The 19,626-nt window shown below is 34.3% G+C and overlaps 1 protein-coding gene and 1 pseudogene across 3 annotated transcripts in view; both read right to left on the bottom strand.

Moving 5' to 3' along the window:
* The window catches only part of PTEN (phosphatase and tensin homolog), a 97,457-nt gene that overhangs the window by 21,320 nt on the left and 56,511 nt on the right, over positions 1–19,626 (bottom strand). For both annotated transcript variants that reach the window (XM_017536375.1, XM_037741284.1), the window contains 2 exons: positions 17,675–17,718; positions 15,607–15,845 (listed from right to left, as the gene is read on the bottom strand). In XM_017536375.1, coding sequence (XP_017391864.1) covers positions 15,607–15,845; positions 17,675–17,718 — 283 coding nt within the window. The remainder of the gene's footprint in view (positions 1–15,606; positions 15,846–17,674; positions 17,719–19,626) is intronic.
* Positions 3,034–8,860, bottom strand: LOC108309822 (annotated as a pseudogene). Its single transcript, XR_001827509.2, has one exon. The product of XR_001827509.2 is annotated as a 60S ribosomal protein L11-like (transcript).

Below are 19,626 nucleotides of genomic sequence, written 5' to 3'. Positions count from 1 at the left end.
TTCACCATGTTGACCAGGATGGTCTTGATCTCTTGACCTCGTGATCCACCCGCCTCGGCCTCCCAAAGTGCTGGGATTACAGGCTTGAGCCACCGCGCCCGGCCGTCTATTTCTTAACTTTGCAATTTTTATCTACCTGCTGCCTTGTCAGCACCAGAAATTCAACACTTCTAGATTAACAAAAATTAAAAAGTTGGGAGGCTCACATGCATCTGTTCCAGAGTCTCCAATGTGACCTTCTCATTCTAAGCCATGATGCAAACTCACTAAAACTGAATTAATATCTGCAATACAGGATTTCAAATGAGTGGAAAGTCCATACTGAATTAAAATTTTACAGAAGAAGCTTATACATATGAATTAAGGGCTGAATTTTAAAGCTCTTGGAGATTAAAACATACTCTATGTTTTCAAATTTTTCTTTTTTTGGAGGTGGGGTGGTTTGAGACGGAGTCTCACTCTGTCACTCAGTCTGGAGTGCAGCAGCACAATCTCAACTCACTGCAACCTCCACCTCCCAGGTTCAAACAATTCTCCTGCCTCAGCTTCTTGAGAAGCTGGGATTACAAGCATGTGCCACTACATCTGGCTAATTTTTAGTAGAGATGGGGCTTCACCATGTTGGCCAGGCTGGTCTTGAACTTTTGACCTCAAGTAATCTGCTCGTCTTGGCCTCCCAAAGTGCTGGGATTACAGGCATGAGCCACTGTGCCTGGCCTAAATTTTTCATTTTTTATGTAAATTAAGACTATCAAGGGCCAGTTTTATTCTCTAACCACGAACTTTTAAGTTAAATTTATCTGTAACTATATATGTAGGTGTGTGTACACATACACACACACACACACACACACACTCTGAGGGTATAGTTCTACTTTCTACTAGTAGTATCTCTCCTTTTTCACTTTAATTGTGAAGAAAATTATTTATACAGCTGACCCTTGAACAACACAGTTTTGAAATGTGTGGGTCTATATACATATATATATATATATATATATATATATATATGGATTTTTTAAAATAATTTTTCAGAGATTTGCAACAATTTGAAAAAACCTGCACATGAAACACATAGCCTAGAAATATTTAAAAAATTAAGAAAAAGTTAGGTCTATGTCATGAATATGCAAAATATAAGTAGATTATCAGTCTGTTTTATCACTTACTATCATAAGATATATACAAGTCTATTATAAAAAGTTAAAATGCATTAAAACATATGCATATAAACTTTTAAGACCAGACACGATACCATGTAAACAAATGCAAAGATGCAGCATTAAATCACAGCTATATAATATTAACTGTAGTACATACTGTACTACTGTTAAAATCTCATAGCTACCTTCTGTGGCTACTGCAATGAGCTCAAGGGTTGCAAGAATCTGTTTAAAGCACTGTGTGACACTAATCATCTCTGTATGAGCAGCTCATCTCTCCAGTAAATTGTATATTGCAATAAAAAGCTATCTCTCTTATGGTTCTTTCTGTATTTTTCATTGTGTTTAGTGCAACTCTGTAAACCGTAACACCCTGAGACCCATATGAGGTGCCAATAGTGGTGACGGAAGTGGTCTCAAGAAGTAGACAAAAGTCATGACATTACAAGAATAAGTTGACTTGCTTGATATGTACAGTAGATATGTACAGCTGTAGCTGCTGGCCATTTCAGACAGATGCTTCACCTTGTAAACAGAAGACATAAATATATGGTACCAATAAATACAGTACAGTACTGTAAATGTATTTTCTCTTCCTTATGATTTTCTTAATACATGTTCTTTTGTCTAGTTTATTGTAAGAATATATATACAAAATATGTGTTATTGACTGTTTATGTTATGGGTAAGGCTTCTGGTCAACAGTGGGCTATTAGTAGTTAAGTTTTTAGGGACTCAAAAGTTATATGCAGATTTTCAACTGTGCAGGGGATTGACATTCTTAGCTTTCACATTATCAAAGTCAACTGTATCCTTAACCTTTTTTGCTCAAATACAACTTTAAACACATTCTAACTTTAGCTAAAGTTAGCATTCTTCAGGTTGACTTAGCACCACATTCCTGGCCATCATCTCAAAAGTCAGCCATTACTCTTTCAACTCCTTTATGTTCACAGACCAGGAGGTGGACCTCAAAAGTATTCCATTTAGTGCTCCTCCTAATATTCCTTCCAGTCCTCCTTCCTATACCTTTGCCTATTTCAAACCCGTATCACTAAATAACTCTTCGGGTATACATTTATTAAACTCTTGACCACAATGATTTTTAGCACTTTGTTCTCCCAACCTCAATTTTTATCCTGACCAACACATCATCTTCAATGAATTCAGCTCCTATTTTACTGGGAACCCTGAGATCATCCAACATGAACACTCAAAATTCCCTTCTCCCATCTTAAAATCTCTTCATGCTTGATGTCTTTTCCTGTTCAATGAGGGTCTATTGTGGGCAAGTGCTTTATTAATTATCTCCTATCTGCCATGTGCCTTTATTCTCTCCATCTGTCTCTAATAATATGCTCAGGTAATCTTTATTCTTCATCCAGAGCTGACAAAAAACTGAAAGACCAAAAACCCACACTCTCCCTAGATTCTGTATCTCTCTCAAACTATCAGCCTCCCTCTCTATAAATAGCAATTCTTGAGAAGCTCTTACTCCTTAATCCAGAGAAACTGGTTATTATGAGGCTGATTTCTTTTTGGAGGGTAGAGGGGTGCCATAGTCTTACTTTGTCACCCAGGCTGCAGTGCAATGCAGTAGTGCAATCTTGGTTCACTGCAACCTCTGCCTCCCAGGTTCAACTGCCTCAGCCTCCTGAGTAGCTGGGAGTATAGGAGCATTAACACCAAGCCCTGCTTGTCTGCTTATTTATTTAGTGAAATGAAGGTTATCTATTTACTTAGTAGAAATGAGCGTTTTGTCATGTTGCCCAGGCTGCCCTCAAACTCCTGGACTCAAGAAATCTGCCTCAGCCTCCCAATGTATTGGGATTACAGGTATAGGCCACCATGCCCACCTGAGGCTGATTTCTTAATGGTCATTAATGCTTTCTCAACAACTAATTTTCTGCTGTTTTCACAGTCCAATCCTGGCTGCTGGCTGATTTTTTTTTTTTTTTTAAACATTTCACTGAACACTTTGTATTGGCCTCTTGGGTAGAAATGAGAATTTATTTGCTAGGAAGGATGATCCCACCATACTTCTGCTGGAATCAGCACATGGCCTCCTCTTTATTGATTCTGTTTGGCTCCAGTGCAGCCTGTCCTGCACTTATTTGCAATGATGAAACCTGGCTTATCCAGCACCACACAGAAGTCCAGGCTGTAGATACCAATGCTTGGGTCATATTTGATACCCAAATCGATGTGTTCTTAGATCCCAAAGCCAAAGTTCCCAGTATCTGAGAAGTTATTTTTTCTTAATTCACACTCCTGCACCTTTAGACCTTTCTCCCGGATTTCTTCTGCCCTGGCTCCTCGAATTGTTTAGCAGACGGCAGTCTTTCCATTTCTCCTGTTGCCAAAGGATCTAACAGTACACCTAGCTTTGGAAAACACGAAGGGTTCTGATCTGTGAGCTGCTCCAACACCTTGGTTACTCAAGTCAGTCTGTCTCCAGTTTCTCCTAAAAATATGTTGAGGCAGAGTCTGCACATGCAAAGTTTCTGCATGGGGTTCTCCTTTTCACCTTGATCCTGCACCATGATGGAGAACAGGAAGAGCCTGGCTGATTTTTTTCCACCCATTCTGAAACTTCCCTGCTTGTGTCATAGGACTTACTCTCTTACGGTTTCTTCCAACCTTTATTGGTTGTCTCTTCTCTTGTTGCTAAATATAGGCATATCTCAAAAGATTTTCCCCTCTGTCAATCCAATCTATTCCAGTGCTTTAATTATCCAATTTTACATAATAACTCCAAAACTTATCTCCCTCAATATGACTTTACTCCCAACTGCCAGTGCATAATTCCAACATCTGGCTGGAATTTCTACCTGGTAATCTCAGAAATACTTAAAACACACATTTCCAAAAACCGAAGCTTTTTTATGTGGAAAACTTTCCTTATTTCCATCAGTGATATTCACTATTTTCTTAGCACTAGAAGGCCTTCTAATAACTACCACCACCACCGCTTATTGAGCCCATACCATATTCTTTATATTGCTCTAAATGTCTTTAGAAATGCATAATTTAATACTCATAAAACCATGTAAGAATGGTACTATTGATAAAACATTTTATAGATGAAGTAAGGTCATTTATCTTCATATGTAATGGAACTAGGTATCATCCTATCACTAGTCAACTACTATATGCACAGATATAGTAGATATTATCCCAGCACTAGTCAGCAACTACATCCCCAGCTTCTAATCAACTACGATATGATCCTGCCATCTTCTTTCTGCTTGAGGAAGGAAACATAGCTGAAAGACAGCTGTGATATAACAGGGCTACAGAAAAGAGAAGTGAGGGAACTCCAGCACTATGGCAAAAGCCCAGGCAGCAGAATGGAGGTAAGAGACACAGCATATTAACTACCTGGCACATACATGCATACACTCTAACGTTACAAACTAAAATGAGAGACAAATCAAGATTAAGTTCATTTAGTCTACTCATCTTTGATTCCTACACATCTATTCAGTTGACAAAATCCAGATTTTGATTTCAAAATACTACTCAAAACGTCAGCTTCGGTTTTCTGTGGCCTCTTTCAGTTTCTTCCTGCAATTTTGCCATAGCCAACTGATTTATTACCCTTTATCCATTCTGTAATCCATCCTTTATACCACTTTCAGATGTTTTTTTAATTAAGGTTAATCCAGTTGCCAATTAATCCAAAATGTTAAATGGTATTCTACCCAAACAAGAGCAATTTATCACACACTATAATTTAATCACAGCATAAAAATATAACTCCAACCTCTTTTTCCACTCTTTCCTCTCACAATTCCCTTGAATGTACTCTTACTTTGGCCAAACGGAAAAAAATTAATTTTCCCTGAATTGTACTTTCTGGTTTTCTCTCTTTTTAAATATAAGCTATTTTATCAGATTAAGGTATAAGGGCTACATAAGCAGCCATCTGTAAAGTCTTACATAGTTTCTAACACCTGGTCCAATTTAGATAACATAATTATTTGATACTTCAAGATTTGATAAGCAGCCACCTGAAATGCAATTTAAACCAAATATTTCTTGAGGGCTCCTAGACATTTTCATTATTGCAGGGTCTATTCAGATTTTTTCTCTTGCCTTAAAGCATTTACGATGACATATTCACTGAAAATTGCCCATTTCTCATTGAAATTTCCAAAATGATTAGCACAAACGTGAATATAATGTTTAACATCACCTCCACACTGTAGTTTTATCTCGTTTCTCATACTTAATGTCTTGTTTTTAGTTTCCCTCTTTTCTTTTTTCCTTGACTGGCTTAAAAATATGTATTGATTTTATTGGCAATTTCATGCAATCAGTATTTAGATTTATTAGTTCAAATGATACATTTTTGCCTTTATAAATCTCTACTTATTAATTTTAATTTCTAATGTAAGTTTACATTTCCTCATTGAATCAAAAACTATTTAAAACATGGTTTTATATTTCCATATAAATTTGAACATTAAAAAAAAACTCCAGTTCTAATGAATTGTAATCAAGAAATAGAACTTATAAATTTTGATTTTTGAGTGAGATTTTTGTTTTGTAGTTGATCTAATTCGTAAGATTGGTAACTGTTTTATGAATGACAGAAAAAATACATTTCATTATTTTATTATTCAAGCCACCTATATACAGTATTGTGTTGCTTAAAAGAAACTGCATCTGGGTGATTTCATCATTGTATCATACAATATACTTACACAAACCTAGATGGTATAGCTCACTACACACCTAGGCTATTATGTTACACTTCCTACTTTACAAACCCGTACAGCATACTGCTGAATTCAGTATCATAGGTGACTGTAACACAATGGTATTTGTGTATCTAACATAGAAAAGGTTCAGTAAAAATGGTATAAAGGATATAAAAATAGTACACCTGTTTAGGGCACTTAGCACAAATGGAGCTTGCAAGACTGGAAGTTGCCCTGGGTGAGTGGTGAGTTAATGTAAAGTCCTAGGATATTACTGTATACTACTGTAGATTTTATAAACATGCTACTCTAAATTTATTTAAAAATTTTTTTTCTTTCTTCGATAAATTAACCTTAGCATTTTATAACTGTTTCACTTTATAAACACAAAAAATTAATTCTGACTCTAACATTTAGCTTAAAACACATTGCACAGCTACACAAAATTTTTTTCTTTATATCCTTATTCTATAAGCTTTTTTCTATTTTTAAATTTATTATTATTGTTTATAAACTCTTGTTAAAAACTAATAAATACACACACACTTTAGCCTTGGTTTCTACAAGGTCAGGTTCATCAATATCACTGTCTTTCACCTATACATCTTGTCCCACTGGAAGGTCTTATGGGGCAATTACACCCGTGGAACTGCTATCTCCTATGACAATAACGCCTTTTTCTGGAATACCACCAGAAGGATCTGCTTAAAGAATGTTTTATAGTTAACATTTTTTAAACAAGCAGGAGTACATGCTAAAATAATAAAAAAGTATAGTACTATAAATATGTAGACTAGTAGCATTCGTTTAACATTATAAAGTATTACGTACTGAACATAACTGTGCTATGCTTTTTATACAACTGACAGCACAGCAAGTTTGCTTACACCAGCGCTACCACAAACGTGAGTGAATACATTGCACTGCAATGGCTACGTCACCAGGTGATAGCAACTTTTTAGTTCCATTATAATTTTATAGGACCATTGTCACATATGAGGTCAGATGCTGACTCAAACATCATTATGTGGTACATGACTGTACCTTCTTTTTGAGTTTTGAAGTACATTAAAAATTCCTATCACTGCTTTTCTACCAACTATTCTTCATTTCTTTCAGCTTTTGCTTAATACATTTTGATGTTATCCTTAGCATATTGGTTCATAACTGCTAAGTTTTCACCTGGAGTGCACCCCGTGTAATGTAAAATAACATTTTTGATCCAGTTTAATGCTTTTTGCTTTAAATGCTATTCTGATATTGAGACCCTGTCATCTGCTTTTGAAATTTAAATTTGCCTGATGTATCTCTAATCCACCATTTATTTTTAATCTTACTTGTTTTATGTAAATCTCTTGTGATTAATCTCTTAAAAAACAGACTTTAAAGTACAGATTATATACATCTTTCAGGCCTAAAATACTGCCATACTACTACCAGAACAGGATACTACTTTAATATCATAGCACAAGATATGTAATGTTTTGTTCATATTCTAGGCATCAATATTCAGATCATCTTCTCTAAGATGAATTCACAATCTACACTCCTCAGTTAAAAAAGTAATTTTCTACTTCAGTAAACTTTCCACTGGTACTGCTAAACTTAGAAATAATGCAGATGTTTCAACATAATGGTGTTTGCTTGAAGAAGCAATGGAAATCTGTGTTTCAGAATGATCACAATAAGATTACTAAAGGGAAACAATTCAACAAAGGAAGAAATACGGCTTTTATTACAATGACAACATACAGCAGTAGTTACCATCTATTAAGGTACCTGCCAACATTTATACGTATCTTTAATACTACCACAACTTTACAAGATAAATATTATCATCTCTATTTTGTGGATCAGAAAACAGTCCCACTATGCATAATTATCTCATTCAAAACCAGGAACTGGACCTCAATGTGAATATAAGGCTAAAACTTGTACTCGGGTATCCCGGGTTTTATTAACAGCATGTATACAAACTATGTGATTTGAAACTATGTGATTTGAATAAAGTCACAGCTTCTTTGATCTCTTATTTTTCCTGTCTACAAATAATCTAAAGTTTAGAGTGTTACAGTATTTCAGTTCTATGATATCGTAAGCTATACACTAAATAGTTGTAGATGATCTACAGAATTGTTGAGAAAAAATATGAAACAGACAACTGATACTTTTCTCTCTTCCAACATTCTTTCTCCTCCTTGACTTTTCTTTGGAAAACTATTATTATCCCTGTGTTGGGGGTGGCAGGTTCTATACATCAGCTTTAGACACATGTCCCAGAGAATTCCATTCCCTGGCCAGAATATTTGGTTCAGGAATAGGCATGTGCCTCAATCCAGGGAAATCAGAACTCACCCTAAAAATTTTTGCTCCAATTGTAGCTCTCTTCCCATCATAGTTGGTAAAGTAGGCAGAATGTAAACCTGAAGCTATTAGGAACTATATATTGCCACTACTTGTGGGAGCATGTTTGAAAATAACATACATATAGAAGAGAGAAAAGAGGAGGAGGGTAAGGAAGGGAGAGAGAAAAAGAGAAATATTCTTGAGATCTGTTGAGCACCTGAATCCAGGTCAGAGCTTTTAGGTTATGTAAGTGAATAAATGTCTCCTTTTGTTTAAGGTACTCTGAGTTGAGTTTTTCTGATTTGAAACTGAAAAAGTCCTCATATATTATAAAGGAGTTGCTTTTTATTTTTCTTAGTTTCTATTTCTATTTTAGGAATCAAAATAATAAAATAATTTGGACAGAACATATTTTTTAAAAAAAAGAAAAAAAAAAAGCACCAGGTTTGAGGTGAGAAGATGGTGTTTTGAGTTATTATACAAAGAGATTATATGACTGACTTAAGACAGGTTGATCTTTGTAGATCTGTTTGTTTTGTTTTCTGAAACAAGGTCTCAATCTGTTACCCAGGCTAGTGTGCAGTGGTGTGACCATGGCTCACTCTAGCCTCAACCTCCTAGGCTCAAGCAATCCTCCCACCTCAGCCTTCCAAGTAGCTGGAACTACAGGTATGTGACACAATGCCGGGCTATTTTTATATACATATTTTTTGTAGAGAGAGCGTTTCACTATGTTTCCCAAACTGGTCTCAAACTCCTGGATTATAGGCATAAGCCACTGTGCCCAACCCTGCAGATCTGTTTTATCATCTATGTTAGAATGAGTCTGAATTAAATAAGTGCTAAGATTCTTCAAGGTATGAAAGTTCTACAACTTTATTGTATTATATAACAGCCTTAAATAATGCATATCATAGGAACACGGTTTGGCCCAGGAAAATTAATGTGTTAGGAAAAATAAGAATGCTAGATGGGAAGATTTTTTAACAGACAGTAATTATAGTTTTGTTTTAAATAAAGGGGAAATAAAATTTCATTAGGTTACAATATGTAGAAATTTAGTAAACAGACTAGAAAAAATAACCTCATTTAAGATAAGGTCATGAATATTCATTCCCCAGAAAACTAAAAATTTTCCTTTTCTTTAGATCACTTAAAGTTAACAACTATTATTTCTAGAAGATTTATCCTCATTAATATGCTCAATGAACTCATATACACAGAGTTCCTAATATACAAAAAGTTTATCTCTAATAATTTATTTATAAACAGAAACAAAATTAAAAGCGGCTCAAACTTTTTTCCTAAAAGTTTAACCAAAGAAAAAATAAGGGCCCGGGTGCAGTGGCTCATGCCTATAATCCCAGCACTTTGGGAGGCCGAGGCAGGTGGATCACTTGAAATCAAGAGTTCAAGACCAGCCTGGCCAACAAGGCGAAACCCCACCTCTACTAAAAATACAAAAATTAGCCAAGCATGATGGTGTGCACCTGTAATCCCAGCTACTCAAGAGGCTAAGGCTGGAGAATCACTTGAACTCAGGAGGCAGAGGTTGCAGTGAGCTGAGATCATACCACTGCACTCCAGCATGGGTGATCAAGTGAGACTCTGTTTCAAAAAAAAAAAAGGAAATTAATATTTATTACTTTATGTGCCACCATTCTGGAACACAGTTGGGAGTATGTATGGGACAGGGAGAAGGTAAGGCAAAGAGAGGGAAACAGCAGTGATTCTAAGTAACTTTGTCATGTAACAGGAGTTTACTTCTTTAAACTCAAATTTTGGGAGTCCTTCTGAAATACACACTTACTAGCATTCTCAGGATGTTTTAACTCTTTCTTCATAGTTTAAAATAAACATGTGAGCTATCTAATACTGAAACCTAAGTGCAGATGCACATTGTGTGGGAGCATAGGACTAGATTAGAACCAACCCTAGAAGTTGCCCTGCAGCATGCTTTCTTGGAAGAAAAAAACCACTCACAGCTTGCATTTTAATAATCTGTCGCATGTTTGTAAAGCCAAAGTAACAAATACACAAATGGATGACTCCTAAGGAAGTGTAACACAATTGTCTTCCTGTAAATTCGTGAATAAAAAATAGAAGAAGCCTTCCTTCCCTCAAGCAGTTATTTCACTCTCAGAACATTTTTCTTTATATTAAGTATCAGTTGTTTGACTTCTCTGTAACACTCAAAACCCAAAGTATTATTTGAGCATTACTAACCTAATGCCTTATTTTACGGTCAACTTGTACCCAGCACTCTGCCATCTAATTTGCACCACATCTGCTGAGGATATGCCAAGACTCTGAGCCAGATTATTATGAGGAGAGCTCTGCAAAGTCTACAAATTCTTTACAAAAATATGATGACTGCCTCATCTCTCTTCGAAAAAGAAGGGGAAAAAAAGATTATTCTTCTATATAAATGTCACTAGAACATAATTTTCTCTAGTTTCTTAATGTTTGTCTATAAAGTTAAGGATATAAGCAAAATAACATTAAAGATAATTCTAATAAAGTTAATCCCATTTATTAAAGATAATTCTAATAAAGTTAATCCCAAACTGCAAAGTAGATAAAATGTATGTATCTCCTGTAATAGTGATTCACAATTAAAAATACGCAAATCCACAGGCTCAACCTACAAGGAAATACTGACAAGAGAAGGATAAACCTATTATCAGATATTCCATGAAGGAAACTACTTTAGATAATCAATTATATGTAAGATATTTACTTCTCAGGAAGAATTCCATAGCTGTATAACAGCTTTACCTAGCTAAGTTTTCTTATGATGAAATTATTCATAAAAGATTAAAATTTATTTCACTAGCATTCTAACCAATAGGCAAACAAGTGGTGTCTTTGAAAGTTTTAAAACAATGACATTTCAAATATTTTACAGAAGCCTACAGTATTATATTTCCAAAACCAACAACCTTAATCTATCCAAATTCTCTTTAAATCGGGGGTCACTAAATGATTTGGCATTTGTAAGAAAGGGTAAAAGCTGAGGAGCCTTTCAAAATAGACTAATTTCATCAGCATTACATAACCTTGCAAGAGAGCCTGATCTTGTACAGAGATTAATTATTTTGAACAGTCTCAAAATTCTTTTGCAGTTCCAGGATTTGCGGATTTGATAGTGTAGAAAGAAATTTAACAGTATATCAGAGGATTCAAATTTTACTATGAATGCTATTATTAACTGGATTAATATTGATTTGCAACACTTCCCCTTTCTGGGCCTCTTTGATCATCTATAAGAAATATTCCTGGAAGAAAAAAACAAACCTACCATTGACTTTTATCCATATCTAGTTTTCTAATGCTGTTTCAGTCAAAACACAAATGCTACTGTTTGGTAAAATATGGTCAACAGCATCTGCTCCTACAATTTTTTTTTTTTTTTGCCTTTTTAAATAAACACAGGGATAAAGAAGGTAAGAACACATTAGAATACTCCTTTAGATCCTGTGAATAATTCATCCATAATATGGTCCAAGTATACTAATTAAGCATGAGCCAAGTATAGTAGATTTATTTATTTTGACTCCAAGATACAAAAAAAGTGATCAACTTCAGTGAAATTCCTTAACTCTGAGTCTTAATATTATGTAACAGTGAAACATAACAATTTTACTACTTACATTCTTAACACTACATGTACAGATCTCCATTTTCTATTTACTATTTGCCCATCATCTCCTTTCACTTGCGGGATCTTCCAATCTACACAAAGGATGGAGAAGATGCCTAGAGCGGTTCTACTGATGAAGTAGGTACTATTACATTTTACCACACAATACTATAAGCTTTGCATTTTATTTTCATAACTACTTTTCTTGCTATCTTTCATTCTGGCCCTACTTCATAACATCCTACAGGACTTACAATTTCATCAAATATTTTTTCCTGAACTCTGAAGAGAAACAGAATTGATAGTATTACCAGGCTGTGATGACGAGAGTATCTTCCCATTGGCAAATTTTTTATTATGGAGACTTCTCTTGGATTTAATTTGGACTGGAAACAGAAAATAAAGTTTAAATATCCTTGGGTTTTACTTTCATCCCTGAACATGATGAGATGGACTATCCCAAGTCCTTCTTAAAGCGGCAAGTTCTCACCATCAGCAGAGCACAGCCAACTATTCTGAAGAAGCAGCACATGAGACAGGGTACGTATGCATATGTGTGTGGGTGGAAGTGTATAAGAGGGAGGGAAGAGGGAGAAAAAGAAGCCACATGTGAGAGCACAGTTTAGTTGGAAAAGCCTAGACCATTACAAAAACTATTTGTTCCAATTAAAAATCCTTGATTAAATCACCCTACCAGGCTATTGATTGTGATACTAAATAAATTAAAATGTCACACAGTTGAACGGGTGAAGGCCAGTATCCTAGAAAGAGTCAAACATATTTGGAGCATGAAGCAGAAAAGACTGTTGCAGTACCTCTATCAAATACTTTTATCCATTCCCACCAAAAACGCCGATATTAAAAAAAAATGAAGTAGGAAGACTAAAAGTACCACCTTTCTTCAGATATGAGCTACTAGTTTTCATCAAATACAAACATGGGACACAATCAAGAAAACATTCCCATTTTGGAGTCCTTTTTAGAAACTTCAGAAAACATGAACACTTTCAAAATGGTAAAGTTTCTTTACCAAAAAACTTCTCCTGAAGAAACCTCAGTATTCTGTAGGCAGATAGTACACCTTACTGCCAGACAACATATTTGATTTTGGGGCACTGGTAAAGACAGAAGCTCTCTGTGTCACTGTCACCCACTGCTCTCTTCATCAGTATGCACTGGGGTGCAAGACTGTCATCAATCCTGAAAGAAATCTTATCTGTTGTTGTGAAAGTACTCTACCGTTTCAAGTGCCAATCCTTGATAATTGCCTGTGCAAGACGATTTGTCATGAAAATCTACTATTATGAAAGTTGCCAGATTTATGAAAGCCAAGACTTTCAATCAAGAGCTTCTCGAGAGGTTTTGTCAAGAAATGGGAGCACTATAAAGTTCTTTGCTATATGTAAGTTCACTGGCTTCAGAAGACAAAGTCTATAGCCTGATACTGCTGTTTACAGGATAAAATACATTCTTTTTAGAGTTTAACTTTTCAATCTTAAAAGCAAAACAAGGAGTCATAATCTTTTCCTTCCTAACACAGCATTAATGATACAGGTCTTGCCAAACATGATCTCAGTAACTTGAAAGCAAATAAAATGATGCAACATGAATTTATCTGAAGAGTCTAAGAGAATTCTTATTTCTTAACATGTCTATTTTCATCAGGCAATAGAATCTACAGTTTCCATTTACTCTTTTGTTCTTTTGTGAAATAGTGTTTTCAGCACTTTTCACCAAAGTCAACATTGATTGCATATCAAAGATTATATAAAAGTTTCAAAGTCAAAGATAAGAGCATAATTTCAACTAGTTATTTTAAAAGTTAAATAGCAGCCTATTCATTAAAATTTAGTATTAAACAGAGCTATAGCTTAATTTTGGTTAATTTGTACCACTTAGATTTATTCATTGCTCTCACATAGTGGCCACTGGTTTTTACATGAAAAAAATATGACATAGTTCTCATGAAGATTCTTTTATATTCTGTTTAAAAGAACATGTTTCAATATAAATGTGCAAAATTTTATGTAAACTATGCACATTTTTTAGTGGGAGAACATTTATAGCTTCCATCAGACTTTTACAAGGTATGTAACACAATTTAAGACCCTCTAGCTTAAATCTAGTGTTCTGTGCCTCCACATTACACAATTTTTCTATTTTATTACAAAAATCTTTTTACCTGATTTTTTTCCCACTACCAAGATATCTACTGCTCATCAACTCTGGTTTAAATTTCTACCACTGCTTTTGCTACCGCATTTTAATTTTACCCATTTCTCTATACTTCTCTTCGCAGCAGTCTTTTTTCCCTGTGCTGCACTGCATTTATTCACTGACATATAGAATAATTTACCTTTTATATTTTTAATCAGTAAAAGCAATTGTTTCCCTTCAGATGATAACAGGATGAGTCAAAGTAAACATCTTTAGATTCTCAGCTCTATAATTCATGCCAGTGCTATCACTCCAAGGTGCAAACAATATGCAGAAATGTAAGGCAATCTACCATAATCTTCAACATTCACCGAAATTATGCACTAATATAAGATTCAATTTTGTAAACTATCAACCACAAATAGTACTCTGGGATCCTTATATATAATGTAAAAAAGGTCACAAAAGGTAAGGAAACACGAGATGAGAAAGGGGTAAAGGAACAAGGAATCAATGCAACTACACAGCTTAAAATGATTAATATGATCATTCTATTTCTGTTTTCAGCTGGATTAAGAAGAAATTAGCTTAACATGAAGAATAACTCTCTAAATCAGTTTTTCTAATTTAACTGGAGGGACTTAGGCTTTGTTCTTCTTAGAGATGGAAAAATGTACAAAATCTCTTTGTGTTAAACGTTTCCATGTTTTGCTATACTTGCCACCCAAAGAAATACATCAACAGCAAAGTTAAACCACTGTAAAAGTTCTCTCAAGAGTTTTCTTTTTTCTTTCAGATGTACTATAAGAATTAAATTTGTCACTGATTTTCAATATAGTCCTTAGTTTTCTGATCAAAAATCTTTGATTAATCTAATTATAACTACATTTATGAATATTCTTATAATAATTTTTATGTATTATAAAAGTTCACACTTTACTAGGTTATGGTATCCAAGTTTATCCAAAGACATTCTATGATCAAGCAAGCTTCAGAAATATTAAGCTTATTTTTTTAGTAATATGCTTTTAAAAAACGTTATTTTAGAATGATTTTGTGAGGCCAAATCTGCAATACAGTTAATGGGTAACATGTGCTAGTATGATATGAAAATGGTAGCATGAACAGAAAAATGAAATCAATCAGTCATTTCCTTATATAGAAATTGAGGCAGCAAGTGATTTAAAAATTTAAAAGAAATAAGGATTAGCAACTATCTTTAAAACCTATTTTCCAGGGACTGAGGGGGATGGAGGGACACAAGATGAATAAGATCTGAAGATCTACTGGATAGCATAGTGACTATAGTTAATAATAACATTGCATAATTGAAAATTGAAGATTGTAGATCTTAAATGCTTTCACCCTGGGGGGAAAGAATAATTATGTGAGGTGATGAATATGTTAAGTAGATTGACTGCAGTAATCATTTCACAATGTATACATATATCAAAACATCATTTTATACACTATATTTATATATAATGTTTATTTGTCAATTACGCCTCAATAAAAACTGAAGGAAAAAAAACCCAAAATCTGTTTTCCAATAAATTCTCAGATCTAGGAAGAATATCAAAAAATAACTTACCTTTTTGTCTCTGGTCCTTACTTCCCCATAGAAATCTAGGGCCTCTTGTGCCTTTAAAAATTTGCCCCGATGTAATAAATATGCACAAATCATTACACCAGTTCGTCCCTTTCCAGCTTTACAGTGAATTGCTGCAACATGATTGTCATCTTCACTTAGCCATTGGTCAAGATCTTCGCAAAAGGGTTTGATAAGTTCTAGCTGTGGCGGGTTATGGTCTTCAAAAGGATATTGTGCAACTGTGGTAAAAAGATAACCTCAGAATAAGAAAACAAATCCTCTGAATTTTTAATTACAAGTAGGTTAACTTTAGAAATGTTGCATACAAACTTAACAAGTGTTTAAAAGAAACACTGGATTCCAGAGAAAAATAACATATTGCTTAACTAATTTTTAAATAGAAAATAGTCTCTTGCTAACTTTAAACATAATCATTAGGGAAACCAAGTATTATTTTCCCCCATTTTATTCAGGAGGATACATTCTGTGAATTTACACTCTATGGACTAGTAGCATAGGTCACATATTAGAGGTAGAGCTAAACCCAAAATGAAATGACACATGGACATTTTGTCAGGACTCTCAATGCAAAAAGAATAATAATATTTACAGTATTTATTTCATCATCACAAAACACAGTCCAAAGATAGAACAGATTACTAATAAGGATAAACTATGGAAAAAACTGCATATTACATTTCAAAAAATAAAAATGCTAAGTGTGTTATTTAAAGGTGGTCTTGTAAATGTTAGTGTTGTATACACATGTAATCATTAGGAAAGCCAAATATTATTTTCCTCCATTTTATGCAGGAGAATACATTCTGGGAATTTACACTAAATGGGCTGGTAGCATAGGTTACATATCAGAGATATGTGAAGGCATATACCAAAGAAATTACTTACAAAATGTACATAATTGTTATCAAAGTTTCAGGTCTTGTCACATGAATTATTAAGTGTCCAATACTTTTTTTTTCACTATAGTCAGAGTTGAGGTTTTTTAAAAAACTCGTTTAGAAACAGGACTACGATATATCACTATTAATTGTTCCCAGTAGTATCTACCTTAGTTCCACTCTATTAAGATCCTTAAAAACCCTGACTGATATTCATTGTACTATCCTGTGTCATCTAAATATATGAGAAGTATGTCTTATATCTCCAGTCAAGTCACTCATATTGTGGTACAGAATACAATCAATTAAGTCCTTTGGTGTGAAAGGAGAGGTCTTCTGGTAGACAATGACTGTCATTATAGGAAGTCAGCAGGACAGCTTTCACTTAGTCATCTCCCTAACTTCATTTTCCCAGCGGTACAGAAAAACCTCCAGGAAAATCTGTTAGATGTCTATTTAAAGCAAGATAAACCTGAACTAAAGCCTGCTTTACCTAGTAAACAACAGCCTAAATCCACCAAAACAAAAACAAAAAAACATAGTGAATCTACACTAAAGCTCAATCACTAGTGATTTAGAATTTTCAAACCAACTGTCTGAAAGTCCAGTCTACATTTTCAGGAGGGATCAACAGCAAATATATCAATCAGTACCCTCATGGCACCCACTTTCTCTTTTTGACTATCACAGCAGCATCTGCCAAGCTTCTCAACTCTTCAGTTCTCTCATAGCGTTAAGCCATGAGAGAACTCAGTTGTATTTCACAAATAAAAGTGAATGTTTTTGCGGGCTCTGAGAGTTAACTTATGCCTGGAGTAGAACTCATTTAAAGCATCTCCCTCCACTCATCTATCTGCTTTCTCCCTATAGTTGCTTATTATTAGACCAACTCCTCAAACGGTATCTCCTTATACTATTTTTAGTCTAGGAATTTTCCTAATTCTTAGTCTATCTGCACTTTTAGCCTTCCTGAAAATATTAATAGCTTTATGCAATACTTTCTCCCTAAAACATGACGGCAAAATTAAATTTATATTTTCAAATTTTTAAAGATCATTCTTAAGATAAATATGTATATCACTCAATAATCTAGATGATTCACTATTTTTATGACAGTAAGATATTGTCTATTGGGTTTAAGTTATACAACATAGTACATTTATACCTACCTCTGCAATTAAATTTGGCGGTGTCATAATGTCTTTCAGCACAACTAAAAGAAAAGTTTAAAAGTGATATAAAGTTATCTTTTGCACTTAGGAAGAAAAAAAGTATTAATATTAAAAAACATTGACTGAATCTTTATAATGTGTCATGTATTAATTATGCCATGTTTAACATTAATTATTTCATGTAATAACAAGAATTATATTAAGTAGATACTGTTATCACTCCCATTTCATAATATAAAACCAAAGCTTAAAAGATTAAGTGTACGCAATTAGGGCTAATACATTTGGCTCACAAAACTTGTGATGCCACTAATATACAGTACTGCAAATTCAGGTGCTTTCATGCTTTCAAATTTCCTCTATGAAAATTTTGCATGCTATTGGAATATTTTTTTTATTTTATAAGTACCTATAGTTTCAATAGTATCTGACTACTTTCAATAGGATCTGTAACTCATAGTGAAGCATACATAATTCTCAAACTATTCTTCAAAAACATATATGTTAAAAATAATAAAAGCATAAGGACAGGAAAGAAAAACTGAATGATGTCAATTAATCTACTCGGATACAATGCTAATTTTTTTTTAAAACCAGACATTTCTCCCTGTTGAAAACCCAATGGTCATCTTTTTCATCAGTCTCTCAGGTTGCAAGTTTTAATTACAGTATGAGAGTAATGAAAGAATAAGTAAAATCAATACGGAATAGTAAAATGCTGACTCGTCATTACTAGAGTATGCTAATATTTGTCTTAATAGCAGTGATATGTTAGTATGTACGGCTTCCTAATAATTAACAGCCCATGTTTACAAACAATAAAAGGCTCAGAAAGAGATCTTATATATCAGTTGTTGTCAGCATTATCTTGGTAACTCTAACTACTATGCAAAAAAAATTTAAAAAAAATATTTAAAATAAAATCTTAGCATTTTAAAACAAATAAAGGCCCATAGCTCCTTAACCTGCAATTCCAAAATCCCAAATGTAACATTTTCTCTTAAGTTTTATGGCAAACTCAACTGCAGCAAATCCTGATCTGAAGTTGTAAGACTGTACATAATCTTTAATACACTTAAAGATTAAAGAGTGAAGAGTTAAACATTTCATTTCAGGTACTGACCCCACCCCACTGGGGTGTTTATGTAAAAGTATACGCATCTGTGTTACCTTTTTGAAATTCAAAATCTCTGAATATTGAAACATACCTGGCCCCTAGAGTTTCAGATAAGTGATTGTGGACCTGTATTGTACATTTAGAAACCCTGAAAAACATCTCTATAGTTTCTCTACTTTAAAGAATTTCAGACCAGGCGTGGTGGCTCACGCCTGTAATCCTAACACTTTGGGAGGTCAAGGAGGGTGGATCACCTGAGGTCGGGAGTTCGAGACCAGCCTGGCCAACATGGAGAAACCCCGTCTCTAGCAAAAAATACAAAATTAGCCAGGTGTGGTGGCAAATGCCTGTAATCCCAGCTACTCAGGAAGCTGAGACAGGAGAATCGCTTGAACCCAGGAGGCGGAGGTTGTAGTGAGCCGAGATCACACCATTGCACTCCAGCCTGGGCAACAAGAGTGAAACTCCATAAAAAAAAAAAAAAAAAGGAAAAGAATTTCAAAACCAAATTCACATGAAGGTTTAACTAATTATAAAACAGTTAATGCAATCCATTGGTTTCTAACTGGTCAGACCTGAAATAAAACAACTTTCGTATTACCACTCAAAGTAAAACAAGCTTTTCCTTTTTAGTATAATTTAGTATACTGAGCTTTGCTAGAAAGAAAATGCATTTAGTAATGACATAGGCACATATATGCATCCTTGCTAATAATTTCATACCCACTGATATGAAAAACAGGAAAAAGAAGAGGACTGATAAGGAAGATAGTCACGTTTTACACTTTCTTTAGTACAGACAAAAGAGGAGAAATTGTCAATAGTGAAGAAT

The sequence above is a fragment of the Cebus imitator genome, unplaced genomic scaffold, assembly GCF_001604975.1.
Source record: "Cebus imitator isolate Cc_AM_T3 unplaced genomic scaffold, Cebus_imitator-1.0 Scaffold97, whole genome shotgun sequence".
In the NCBI taxonomy this organism is placed as follows: domain Eukaryota; kingdom Metazoa; phylum Chordata; class Mammalia; order Primates; family Cebidae; genus Cebus; species Cebus imitator.
This window is presented reverse-complemented; position numbering and strand designations above follow the sequence as displayed.